This window comes from Strix aluco, chromosome 5, assembly GCF_031877795.1.
Source record: "Strix aluco isolate bStrAlu1 chromosome 5, bStrAlu1.hap1, whole genome shotgun sequence".
Taxonomy (NCBI): Eukaryota; Metazoa; Chordata; class Aves; order Strigiformes; family Strigidae; genus Strix; species Strix aluco.
The window spans coordinates 15,670,240-15,684,418 of NC_133935.1; the positions used below are offsets into that span (position 1 = coordinate 15,670,240).

Genomic DNA, 14,179 nt, shown 5'->3' on the forward strand with positions numbered 1-14,179 from the left:
AACTGCTCGAAGTTCTGAGATTTCTTCAACCAATCTTTTAAGCACCTGAGGATGAAGTTAATTAAGTCTGACTGACTTGAAAACTAGACTAACTAATGCTCTAGCTTGTTTTTTTTCTGGTTCTAGGCTGAGATCTTATACCTTTGGGATTATGTTAATAAGTCATACTGTCTTTTTTGATTAGAAAAAAAAAGGGCAAAAAGGCTTTCAGCACTTTGTCTTTCATGAGTACCTGTTGTGAGTTTACCCTGACCGCTGAGTACTGAAAAAACAGACTGAAAACAAAGTCATATGTATATTTTCATATACAAGGATTGGTACATGATTTGATTTGGTTGTCTGTAAAGCTCTGTATTTGAAAATACAGAGCTTTACAGAGAGCCAAATCAAACATGACTAATTTGCAGTATAGGGATTGCAAAGGACCAAGTCCACACCTGTGCAAACACAGGCAAGCACATCATCCTGTCCCGTCGTGAAAGCATTACATGTTCAGCATACCTGCTACCACAATTTGGCTTTATGTGCATTAGCAACTGGAGCTTCTCTTTGTTGAATCAGGGATAAAAGGAAGAAGATGTATACCTGGCGCTTCTGTTGTGGGATATGGGCTCTTTTCTTCGTTTTCATTGGGCTGATAATCATCCACATTGATCTGACAGAAATGGAAGGAGAAGCAGCAAAGCCTTTATCAGACAAGGCAGAGGGTTTTCATTCCCTCAGAAACCCAAGCTGTTCATGCCATCACTGCACAGAGAGTGCCTGCTGGCAGCAGATCTTACCTTGGTAGCAGGCGGGGATTCTCCATCAGCAGTGATTGATTTCAGCTCGATTTTCTCCTCCTTTGTCTCCTCCTCCACAGCTGTTTTTTCTATCTCTTGTTTCTTTTCGGGACTAGCAGTCCTAACAATTTCACAAGATAAAAAGCAAAGAGTTACAAAGGTGAAAAGCTGTTTCCCTTTCAGGAACTTCATGTAGTACAGCACACATCATGAGAACAATCAGCTGACTGGCACTTCCATTCTGAGTCCAGCTTACATATCAGCAGATCCACCTTGTCCTCATCTACAGACAAAGGCAGAGACTTTCCTCTAGTTCTGTACAGCATCCTTTTTATTTTATAGCTTTCTCAATGGCATGTGTTTGTGTGCGTGTGAGTGTGCATGCACATGCGGGGGAAGTATGTGCCTGTGTGTTTGTGCACATGTGTATTCTAGTCTGTCAGTAGGGATCTCTTTGTTCACTCAATGAGAAAGGCATGAACCATTTTCAACCCATATCTTTTGGATTTCCACTAGGTTGCCTATGAAGTTTTGCCCCTCACTGCACTCCCAGAGCCAGGGAAACCTGCTGACTAGCATGCAGGATGAAGCAGAAAGATCTGCACGAGAGATCCCCTCCAAGCAGCCTGGAAGGCAGTGAATAGAAGTACCCAGTAAGGTAAGGCTTCCCTGCTGTTGGCAGCTGGGAATGACAGAGGAGCTCTACATCCAGCTCGTACCTCCTAAGAGTCTGCAGGAACACTAAAAGAACTGGCAAGAGAAGAACAGCATGTGGCATCAAAAGAGAAGGAAGTTGCTGAATCTTGTGGTGGAAATGACAGTCTGAGAATACGCCCTGTGATCCAAAGCAATCAGAAGGTAATAGAGAGCTTCAGGTGAGATTGTAACATTGACACCATTTCACACTCACTCTCTGCTGATGCCCTGAAAGCTCATCAGTCACTTAGACTTCCTTTCCTCTGCTCACATCACTGCAACTGTGGGGACTCCCAGCTCATGACACCTTCTTGTCCTTTAGTTTGAATTCTTTTACATAAAAATTTCTATATACATAATTCCATATATAATTACATTAATCACATATATATAATCTATACACACCCACCGAGAAGTTATACATATATATTACATATACTCACATGCTTACTTGCATACATATATGTGCATAATGTGTGTAATTATACTCACAGGAATGCATGCATACGACTGTAGATAGATGTATGCAAATGGATTTACCTAGCTAGCTTTTTCCTTTCTTTTTCCTCTTCCTCCTCTTTCTGTGCAGATGTTAAACTCTCAGCATCAGCAAGGTTGTCCACAGCAATGGCCAAAAATACATTTAGGAGGATATCTGTTCATGTGCTACTTAAAGAAAATGGGCTTTGAAAACTGCAGAACAACATTATACCAAAGGTTTCTTAATTGAAAATTTTTAGCAACCTGTCATCAGATCTCTTGGATTTTCCAAACTTCCATTTCACACAAATGTTCAGGATGTGCACATCCGGCATGCACAAACCTACACTTTCCATCCAAATGGTTAACACAGTGTGGGGTTTCCAAAATTTCACAACAGAATGACTGATACAAAACATGTAAGTCCAGACTTATATTTTAGCTTCTGATTTCCCAAAAGAGTCTTGTTTTGTGCAACAAATCCCACTGAAGATAAGGGGAGCCCTGAATGCTTTGCATCTTTGACAGCTTAGGTCACTTTTATTAAAGCACTCCTATTCAAGAGACTCATACCATAAGGCACCTGGGCTTTCCAGTTTTGGCCTATGTACTTGAGTTGAACAACCTCATTATAGGTATTCCCACAGACATGAGTGGATTTTATGGACAGCAAGCATAGCAGTCTCATTAGCACTAATGAGGCAACCAAAAGGAAATTCATTTAGTCTGGGCATTGTAGGGTTGAGCTGACAACTCTGCTATCTCCTAGTGGAGAGTCCATGCATGGCCAGTCGTGCCCATGTAGCTGAAGGGCAAGCAACCACAACTGTTTTCTTGTCTTGGCAGTGTTCAGATCTTGTGTTACAAATCTGAACATCTGCGTCTCTTATAAATTTCTTGAGAACGGGTCTTATCACACCATGATAACTTTTAAGTAAACCTCAGTTCAAGGCTTAGTCTGGAAATACAGCCACCCACCTCCCTGCGCTCCAAGGTCTAATGGCTCCAAAGTCAGCCAGCACGTAGAGCTGGCTCACAATTTCCTCTGCAGTTCACAAGGAGATCCAAATTATAGTTTTTTTAAGTTGTCAGGCAGACTACCTACCTCGACCTTCAGATAAGTGGAATTGCACCATCTCACTTTGAAGAGAGGGCATGCAGGTCAACTGAAATGTCAAATAAGAGGGTTTGAGAGATCTGAATTATGAGGAAAGGCCAGAAGAGCTAGGCTGACACTACAAGGTGGCTTTACAGAAGAATCTGTATAAAAAGAAATGTCACCTCTGACATAGGAGGGCCATTTATTAGGGAAGCAGAAACTAAACATGAACAAATTTGGAGCAAACTGAGATATGGAACAGAACCATAGTACTATGTTATATGCAAATGCAAATTCCTGTGAAAAGACACTCACAGCCTGATCATGCAATGTGGTTTGTACCTCCTGGGATATGTACAGTGCCCTCACTTCACCTTGAAGCCAGAGAGAACTGAAGTTATTTAACACCAGTGCAGGCTGGAAGATAACAGAGCACACGATTTTCTGTTTGAAGAACACACAGATTGCAGTAACTGAAATGGAACATGGTTCCTGTTAGTTTATACATGAATTAATATATGATCTCACATAAATCAATTATGTCAAACATATGTTACTTCTATTACAGCATTTGTATATGGCATATTGTAGATTATACATATTTTTATTCCACATAAGGCTGGGATGAAAGCACTTGGAATATATTACTGAAAAGGCAATTAAAACAGAAATATGCAATAAGCACAGTAGATGCACACAGAGATTAGTTTCTGTAGAAGACAGGAAAAAAAAAACCCTATGAGACAATTAAGAAGAATGAAAAATAAAAACACTAAACATGTAAAGACACTAAATAAAAGCTTGCATGCAGAATTGGCATGTAGCCGGCTCTTAGAAATGTTTATATGCCTTAGCACTAGCTAAAATTAAACAAACTTGTTTAACTTTTGGCAGTACAAAGCCAAAATTCAGACCTAGGGAAAAGGTAAAAATGTAAGGTATGAAATTCATTATTTTCTGACATAACAAAAATAGTAAAGGGTGGCTTTAAATTCAGCCCCACTTGGAGAAAAGAGTAGCATCAAAGGATACAGTTTCCACAGATGAAGAGGATGATGAAGTAAATACAGACCAACATTCCTGGAAAAGAGGGGCCGCCATAAGCCATGATCCCATCATACATCACCGAATTCCAGTCCTCCCCAGTCAGGATCTAAATGACACATTCCCACCAATAAGGGATACAGTGTTAGACCACACAGATAATTTGAAAACCCCATTAACACAAAGATACCTACTATCCTAGAGAATACCCCCTCCCTCAGGATGGTTAGAGACTCTAGCTGTGTCCATCTAGAAAATGAAAAAAACCCCAAAACAAAACAGAAGAAGAACGCAAAGAGGGCCCGTGCTCAAAGTGTAAAAAACCACCAGGTGTCCCCTTGAAAATGATGGTTGAAGCCAAACGGCTCTCCCAGAGAACTCTGTTCGTCTCCCTGCCTCTCCCAGGCATTTGCCTCCCACATGTCTCTTGTTTCAGACAGGCTGCACAACCTATAGCACTGAAGACAGCCCTCAGCACAGCCCTCCCTGCCACCTTCCTTCACCTTGCATGTGAAATCATGATCCTGATGCTCTTGGTCAATAATTCCTAAAACTGCAGTTGCTTAAAGGCCATTTGATTACTTCTCTGGTGCTGTGAGTTAGTATTTGTTCCCCAGTACTGCAGGAGGCAGGAGGACAGCTGCAGGGTTGGGCTTTGGCATGCAGGTGCTGCCCTGGGATGTGGCAACGACCATTCTCTTGTCCTATCCTGCTAAGATCTGATGGCCTTGCCACACACAGGGGTTTAGCTTTGGTTCCCCACTTCGTGAGGGAATACCCCTGTGCTGGCAGCACAGTGTGTCACCTTGCTCCTGGAGCTGTTAGTCTGAATCCAGTCTTGGGGACTGTCAGTCTGCAGGGAAGGGTGCAGGACCTGCTCTCTGTCTCATGTAAACACAATGTGTTGGCCCCATTGGGACCACTCTTGCCCTTACCTGAAACACAGTGAGGAGGGACTGAGGGAAGTTGTCGAATGTACTCCTCCTGGTCTGCATCTCATCAAAGTTAAACTTGCCTCCAAAGAGCTGCATCCCCAGAAGTGAGAAGATGATAATGAAGAGGAAAAGAAGCAGCAAAAGGGAGGCAATGGAGCGGACTGAATTCAGCAGTGAAGCCACAAGGTTACTCAGGGAGTTCCAGTATCTGGGAGAGAAAATAGAGGCAGTTAAAATTCCTTCAATCCAAGACAGGTGCTCATGGACTGCACAGGATATTGGTTCAGGCTGCCTTCTGCATATAACCAGGCATTTTCAAACACCCTGTTAAGCAGTGAATCATTGATGTGCTTCCCTAAGATAATGAGACCTACTGCAGCTAATGAGTAATTTTACTACCACACGTGTACATACACAATTCCCTCCACCCGCCACCCCATACACACACCCAGAAGATTATTGCAGCACTCTCCATCTAAGGCTCTGCAAATCTTATATCAATATATGGTGATTAGTTGTTGCTGCTTCAGTGAGTTACATTCTAACCGACCTCATTACAACACTCACAGATGTTATGGCAGCCAGAATACCTCACTCCAGAGAATGGCCTGTAATAACTAACAAGAGCAGATGAGGAGACAGTTTGGATGCAAATACAAACTTGTCCAAAATCTGGTGTGTGAGTATGTGCTCACTCACTCACAGATAGAGGCTGCTAAGCTTTCTGGGACTGAGAAAGATATTAAAGGTCTTTTTACACGAACCCTAAAAGAGACTCCAGATCTACCTCCATAAAGTCCAGAGTTTCTTTTGCTCTTGAAAGGCCATACCATCACTGCCTTTTTGGGTATCAAATCCACTATACTTCCTCAAACATGGTGCAGAACATTTTAGAAGAGCTTCATTCACGAGAGAGCATGGCTAAGACCTGTTCCCCCAGTGTATTCAGGCTTGTGCCCAGATCAGACTATGTATGATGCAGAGAAAGGATCTTTTTGCCCTTGTGGACCCACTTTAGGGTTCAAAGAGATGCCAGCAGCATGCTCTGCTGCAGCATGTCAGTCTGCTTGCATTCTTTGCCAGCCTGCAGGGTAGCCATGTGTTGGAAAAAGGCTTTAGAAGAAATGGCTAAAGAATCCACCACATCACCCATGAAGCAACTTCCACTTCTGTCTTGCATCTGCTCAACCACTCTTACTCTACTGCTTAGCTGGTCATAATGACTTCTCTTTTATGCAGTTTTGAGTCTGACAGAGCTTTCAGACTGGGCTGAAGCTGTCATCTTCCAGTCACCTCATTTTGAATGCACATTACTAGCAAGCTTCATCAGCTTTCACAGGTCAGCAAGCCAGTAATGTTTGCCTGTGATCTCTAAGTCTTCCTTCTATCACCATCTCCTGTGGCCTACCACCATGCTCTGAGATCCCACCATGGCCAGTGTCCTCCACTCCCTTCTCCCAAAGCCCGTAACACTGAACCTTTCTTTCCTTAGAGGACTCTGAATTTCTAGCCATATTTTCCTTGGAGACAAAAGTTCCACTTGAGAAGGATGGCAGACATGCCTGATCCTTCAACATACAAATTATTTCTGAAGGTAGTGTAGTCATTAGAGACAAGGGTTCTTAAAATCCCACTTAAATTAATATTTTTAAAATGTCAGTGTAAAAAGAATACTTTTCTTGTCCCATGGAAGACAGAAATGCTTGAGCAGCCTAGTCACTTTGTGAAGGTTAACCATCTGATCTGCAGAGGGACATCGCCATGTCCTCTGAAGTTCAGCAACTGGTTCAAAGAGAACTCTGATGTTTTCCCTCCAGCCCAGCTTCAGCTAGAATGCTTTAAGGTTTAACTGCAATTAAAGAAATGAGCCACAAAAATTACAGAGCAAAGGTAAGGGCATGGAAGCTGTGGGCTCAGTGACACCAAATATCCACACTGAATGTGCAATGTAACAGCCCACTGTATTTGCATTTATGCTTACAGCTCACATACTTTGACACTTTAGGAGAAAGGGAAAGTGACACAGGGAAAGGGAAAAATTAATTTCTGATGAAACTCGACTGACTTTAGCATCCTTTAAACAGAAATTGATGGTGTCCAAAATATCTCTCCAAGTCCTCCAATGTCAGCCAGGACACACATTTTCTAGGTCTTTCTAGCAGTGCCCTTAAGAGGCATACAGTAAAGCTGTTACACATCTGAATAATCTCAGTGACTCACTTTAAGCTTAAACATCTTGCTATCTCAGAGTGCAACTGAACAGACTTTCAGCAGCTCTGCATTTCTTACAAATGGCTCAATACCTGAGATTCAGTTTATGTACCTCTCAAACTTAAAGCAATTAACTGAGATGACCTGGTGATAAGATTAGTGCTGGTTTATCTGTGTACTGAGTGCTAGCTAGAAATACAGCACCATTAGAAAAGTAAACAAGCCAATGGGTGGGGTGGGGGGCTGGGGTGGGGGGGAGTGTGTGTGTGTGGCGGGGTGGGGGGGGGAAGAGAAAAGGAAAAAGGAGAGGATAAGGAATGCTTGACTTGACCAGGATGTGAAAATAACAATTGTCTTATCTTAGTGTTCTAGAAGCCTGACCTGAGGTTACAGTCTGTCACATTAGGTGGTTGCAGAAGTAACATGAACACCCCCTCAAAGTGGGATCTGGGGTTACTCAATGAAACACAAGGATTTTAAGTCAGGAACAGTTGAAGCCCAGGCAAAGAAAAAGTCTCTCACTGCTTCATCCTCTTTGGTTAATATACTAAAAACTAAAACCAGTTACAATAAATCTCATGGCACTGCTGGATGAAATCAGAGGTTTTGGACCATGCAACCTAAAATGGGAGGTACAAGAGAAAGCACTGCTGCTGCCTCAGACTTATAGGGAAATGAATGTGGTTTTATCTCCCACTTGCAGATCTCAGACCCTTGAGGATGCCGGTGAATGAGGCACTGCAAAAATCCAGCAAGTAGGACGTGATTATGATCCCTGTTTCAAAATAGAGGAATGATGCAAAGAAGTTAAATGGTTTGTTCAACATCTCATACAAAAATCAATTGCAGAACTGGATTTCAACTTAATGTGTTCTTTTATCCTCTTCCCTCTCCTCTCCACTGCCTTGCACTATGTCTTTATGATAATGGCAATCACAGATGCAGAGCTTAAAACAGTAGCAACAGCTGGCAGTCTCATTGTATGAAAGCTTCCCACACTGTTCATTCAATATGAAACCATTTGGAAAGCAGGTACAAAAAAAAAAAAGGTGTCCTGTCTCTCCTCCCTACAGTTAACAGTGACATATCTAGTGGCAGGATTAGGTATAAAATATCAAATTTCAGTATGCTGTTGCAAATAAATTGATTTATTTTGTAAGGACTAAATATAGCGATTTACAAAGCAGTAAAGGACCATTTATAAAGAGAAAATAATTTGTCTTCTTATAGCAAAGGGAGATTTTCTGCACAGCCTTGTAAAAATTAGGGAGAATAAAGCAAACAGATTATATTGTCTGCTTGTCTAATGTACAAAGCTAAATGATTCTGAAGAATATTTATAATTTTGGAAGAAATGTTTGCTCTTGAAATTCTAAATGTGGTTTCTAAAATGATGCATTGTTCATCTGATGGTGTCTTTATTTGTTTCTATTATATTAGGGAGCTGTATTTGTGTTTTTCCTAGAAGGGTATCATCTTGACGTACCCAGAATTTGTTTGTGCTTGGTGTTTACCATGGAAAATCCATACAAATGTATAAAGATTAGGCTACCTACTCATATACTCTCAACAGAGTAATCTTCCTGCTTTGTGTTTTTTAATACCCTTGATTATCACTATTTCCATCTCACCTGTATGTCCCTATGTCACTGTTCATGAATATATATTAAAAGACATAAAACATTACACTGTCATCCCTCCTACCCTTCCCAGCTTTCTAGGATTGTTTCTTTCTGTATTATCATCGCACTCAGGTGGTGTATTCCACCACTACTGATAATGTCATCAATAAATCATCATTGTATTTAGAGCTGAGTGAATAATGGAAAAATTTGTATTTTACTGGAGAACATCAGAGGTAAAAGTTTTGCTTTAATGCCAGAATATTTTCTCCTGCAGTAAGACATGAATGGGCCTAAAATATTGCTTTGGAGGCCTGTGCTAGGGCCTTCCACATGAGGGTGAACTTCACCCACAGAGGGGAAAAATCATGAAGAAAATTATGAATAATTAAAAAACATGGATAAATCCAAGACTACTGCAACCTACTTGTCAATATTTTAGGAACAGGAAAGAAGGCAAAACCCGATTAATACATTGTTCATAATGAGTTATTCCTCAGCTCTGTGCTTTACACATAAACCCATGTACAAATTGCAGGAGATGTATTCCAGGTAACATTTGTTTCCATGCAAAATTGTATTTTCTGCTGGAGAACGAAGGTAAGTATAACTAGTCCTACTGCTGGTTGGTTCCAACATTACATCTCTGCTAGAAGCTTTAGGAATATTTGAGTGCTCCAATAGCCCAAACTTCCTAAAGTATTAGTGATATTCTCTCAGCATTTGCCCTTCTATTAGAGAATTCTCTCAGCTGTATTATATATTTTGTGTAGGAGTGGAGAAATGTCTTGAAAAAACAATGACCTCTCCAGGATGCTATGTTGAAGCTTATGCTTTTATAGCTATTGGTATGTTGCCCTGGGTGTATCTGATTACCCAATGCCTGAAACAGCTACTGGTTTCCTCAGAAACCAGGCCTGGGACTCAGTGATGATAGCTTTCAGACCCAAAGATCCAGGAAAAACAGTCACCAGACCAGAGATCCCCACTATTTCTGAAAGGGCAAAGATGCCTTTCTTACTGGAAACTCTTGTTAGCTGGAACATTTTTCCCTCTTCTATGATCACAAGTTTAAACAGACCACCTTTTTTTCTTTTTAATAGTTGTAGGCTTTCTTTGGCCTCTCTCTCTGAGACTGTAAACCGATTTTCTGTCTCTGCCATCTGACCCTGAAAACCATCCACCCTGCCAGAAAGTTGAGGCTCAGAAGCTTTAAGGGTAAATCTTGTATGATGCAAAAGTCCAAGTCTGTTGTTTTTTCTGCTTTTCAGCTCTGCCATCTTGACTGTCTTCCAGTTTTGGTCTTGTTTTTCTCACGCGCTGTGTTTTTTATCTCAAATTTGTCAGAAATTTCCTTTGGGGGAGTTTATAGCAATTCTAGTGATGTCTTCATAGCTGAGCTTGCAGAAAACGTACTCTTTCATCGCCTCAGTCAAGCTTTTTATAAGGTGCTGACTGGTGCCCACATGGGAAAAGGCAGATCCTGGGCTGCTTTGGGTGAGCACTTGGATAGATTTGTTCCAAGAGCTCCCATCTGGGCAAATTGGGAGCTGATCTCTCTTACAACCTCCCCTCAAACTGAAAAACTTCTGCCAAACTAAGCTGGTGTTTTGCAGGTACCTGACTGCAGGAATCAGTGACTGTTTAATAGGCACCATTGTACCTTTATACAGAAGGAGAGGAGAAAGAAGGAAAAGGAAAAAGAGGGGGGTCTGGAGTCTGGAAAAGTCTGGTTTCTTCGTAAAGCTGCTGCTTCATGCTGGACTCCTCTGAAGGAGAAGGCCTGGCAACATTCTTTGCCTATAGCTATCAGTGTTGACCTTGTCTCCCACTCAGGCCACTTTTGAGTCTACTGGAGCTGGCATGGGCACCTCAGCCAAATGTTGTTTTGGCTCAAAGCAGTCTTTCAGGCTCCTCTCTGTCACCATAAAGCACCAGAAAAGATCACAAGGCTATCTGCTGTTTTGTTTTCAGTTTGTCTTTTGAAGGGAACTGTAAGAGCCCAAGCTCAGCTCACATTATCCCTCCAGATTTCAGTTCAACAATCTGCATGGTAGCAGGGGTCTCTGGCCCCCTATGCCAGACTCCTCACCCATCCTTACCTCTCACATCAGGGATATCCAGTCTGCATAGCCCTCCCCACCCTGCCACTGATGGCAGAAGATGAGGACTGTCAACTTAGCACTCTCACTACCAAAGTAGTGGTAGAAAAAGTGAAAAAAAAGGGATGTGACTTGTACCTATATATGTTGTGCATTGAGCAGTAGCCCTCCTTCATTCCCAAAGAAGCACAAAAGTACCTTGTGATTTTAAATATTCTTAGGAGTCGAACACATCTCAACACCGAAATGCCCAGTGGTGACATGATCTTTGTCTCAACCAGAATTGTTTCCAGGATTCCTCCACACACAATGAAACAGTCAAAGCGGTTGAAGAGGGACACAAAATAGGCCTGGAGACCAAGGCTGTACATCTTCAGCAGCATCTCTGCCGTGAAAAGAGCTAGCAGCACCTTATTGGCAGTGTCTCATGAAAAACAAAGAGAAACAGATTAATGAAACTTAGTCAAAAGATCATCACAGCTAACCATCGGTCCTCGCCTATAAGAAACCATTTCTGAGATGAGTCTGAAAGGTTAACTTCATGTAAGCTTAGGTCAAAGAATAAACTTCAAAAGCGTGAGCATCTCATTCACGGAAGTGTTTTACAAGATGCTTACAGCAATTCTTATGTATTGTACATACAGCTGCGATGTATTACACAACCACACAACCTCCATGGCAGGGACATGCCTTCCTGTGCACAACCTCCCATCACACTTGTCATCTGCAGATGAGAGTGGGAATAGAAGAGCTGCTGTGCTACCTACTGTTGCTTAATTAAGCCTTTCAGCTGCTCTCACCTCCAGTGAGGATTCAACTGTTCTGCAGACAGAAGAACTTTACAAATCACTCTTCCTCACCTCCTTGGTATCTAGAATTTATCATAAATGCCATTTCAGGGAAAACCTTGGAGAACCTGTGGCTCCCAGTAGCTACCCATAAATTGGAAATCCAGTTGCTGCGAATATATATTTAGCATAAGCTCTTGATTTCATCTACACCCAGTGGAACACTGCTTTGGTTGGAAATGAGGAACTTATGTTTTCCCTGAAATTTCTCCCATTGTACGCAGATATTTTGTTGTATTATTTAAGATCCTCCATAGACAATTTGGAGCTGTGTATGCCTGTTTTACATTGTGTGAGCTAACGCATCACCTCCTCCCTCAGCCCCCTTTTTTGACACTGACCACAGTAAACAGAACCATCAGCCTCTGCTCACCTTGGACCTCTGTCAGCCAGTCTGGCTGGTTGTAGTGTTCAGAAGCAATGGTAAGGGTGTTGAGAAACACAAGGAAGATCACCAACCAGTAGAAAACATTGGACTTGACAGCGGCGCGGCACTTTCTTCTGCAGAATCGATTCCATCGGCGCCAGTAGCGACTTGAAAAATTGGAAAAGGAAAAGTTCTTTTCAGATAGGGATCTTTGGGCTATTGCAAATCTCTGTCAAGAGAGACTCTAGTGTTGATTTATTGTTCAAGAGTAGTAGAGAATAAAGTTCACCCTGAGAAATGTTCTCTCATTCTCATCTGAATCACCAGTTGTGATCATTCTTCCTTTAGCTATAGGAATAAAGTTAATCCTAAACCAATTTGCAACATTTAGAGGTGAATATACCTCTTCAAGCAATGTCTTAATCTGATTAAGAAATCCATCACAGCTACCATAAGAGTTTTTTAGCCCAGTTTCCACAAAAATAATTATTCTTCTTGTATTTAATTCTTGTGGCCTGCAATGGGACCTTCCCCAGCCTCAGGATAGTCAATGAAAAGATACCCCCTATATACCATGGACCTTTAGATTAAGTCCTTGGAGAGGTAAGGCCAAATAAAACCCATGGAATATTTCCAACATTCAGCAATGTTCAGGAGTAAGCCCAATAAGAGGGCTAACTCTGAACAGAAAAAAACAAACTTAGGGGACCTCAGCATCTCACCTTCAAGCCTGGAACTAAGGATACCATTTGCTAATCAACAGACCTTTTAAAGTTTTCCTTCCATGAACACATCCCCTTGTGTCACTGATTTCTGAGGGTAATTACTAACCACAGAAGATATTTAAAGCTAATTACACACCTCCTACTCTTCAGAATTTAACTTGCATAGCAACCAGTTTCCAGGCAACACTTGCCACTGTATAATAAATCTAATAGTTTTATATAGATATTATATACATATACGTGTGTCTATGGATGCATGTGTGTGTCTCTAAGGAGACACACACATACACAACATTACAGGATGAGAGAACTTTTCTTGGCTAGTCTTCTCTTAGTGTTATTTCCAGTGATAAACTATAGCCATGCTTGAGGTCAGGGTTCAGCATCTATATGAACTAAAGCCAGGCAATGTGAACACTGCACACCAGCCAAGAATTTTGCAACATTTTAACAGGTAATCAAATCCAGGCTGCTTTAGCTATGCAATATATAAAGGCACCCAGTCTACCTAGCACAAACTTTTAATAAGGGTTGTGTGTTTTGCAGTGGACTTGAGACAAGAAATGATCTTCCCAAATTTCAAAATGGGTGCAACACTTAGACATTCATGTTGCCATTAAATCATTAGCAATCCCTCACACTTGTGTGTATCCATGCGCAAACGTGCATGCACATGGCCATGTGATGATACAAGTCTTTTTTTGTGCTTACACCTATATACAAGTAAATCCACAAATTGTAGGAATGTGATCACATATGCAACACTTTGCAGAGAGATGCATATAGGCAATACGTACGCATATGTGCATTCCTGAATTTACATTACTGTTCATTATTTAGGTAAGCTGAAGGACAGAATTGCTCACTTGTTCCAGTTATTTTGAAAATTATTTTGTTTTTTTTTTTTTTATAAAATTGGCTTTGAATTCAGTCTTATGGATGTAGTCGGGCCCTACTGAAAGGGTAGAAACAGACTGGGACCTCAACAACCAAGCTACATGAGTTCAGTCAGCCTTTCCAATGGAAACCCACAGATGACCACCTGGGGACTGCTTCACATTTGCAAAAGCTTCAAGTCAACAGAAGAACAAATACCACCAGAAGAACTCCACACATCCCATGGTGAAAGGGAGAATTTCACAAATAAATGCAAGCCTCATCAGTTGAAAGATTTACAATCAAGCAAAGCGGAGTAGTACAACAAAGTGCAGGAAAGAGAACCTTGAGCTGACAGGGTTGACATTGATAGATGTAGTATAATTATGTGG

At 41.4% G+C, this 14,179-nt stretch overlaps 1 protein-coding gene across 14 annotated transcripts in view; it reads right to left on the minus strand.

Moving 5' to 3' along the window:
* CACNA1C (calcium voltage-gated channel subunit alpha1 C) overlaps window positions 1-14,179 on the minus strand; it is a 498,259-nt gene that overhangs the window by 103,527 nt on the left and 380,553 nt on the right. For all 14 annotated transcript variants that reach the window (XM_074826113.1, XM_074826100.1, XM_074826102.1 and 11 more), the window contains exons 12-18: window positions 12,193-12,353; window positions 11,170-11,395; window positions 5,037-5,244; window positions 4,090-4,210; window positions 2,019-2,133; window positions 783-903; window positions 586-655 (exon numbers count right to left, since the gene is read on the minus strand). In XM_074826113.1, coding sequence (XP_074682214.1) covers window positions 586-655; window positions 783-903; window positions 2,019-2,133; window positions 4,090-4,210; window positions 5,037-5,244; window positions 11,170-11,395; window positions 12,193-12,353 — 1,022 coding nt within the window. The remainder of the gene's footprint in view (window positions 1-585; window positions 656-782; window positions 904-2,018; window positions 2,134-4,089; window positions 4,211-5,036; window positions 5,245-11,169; window positions 11,396-12,192; window positions 12,354-14,179) is intronic.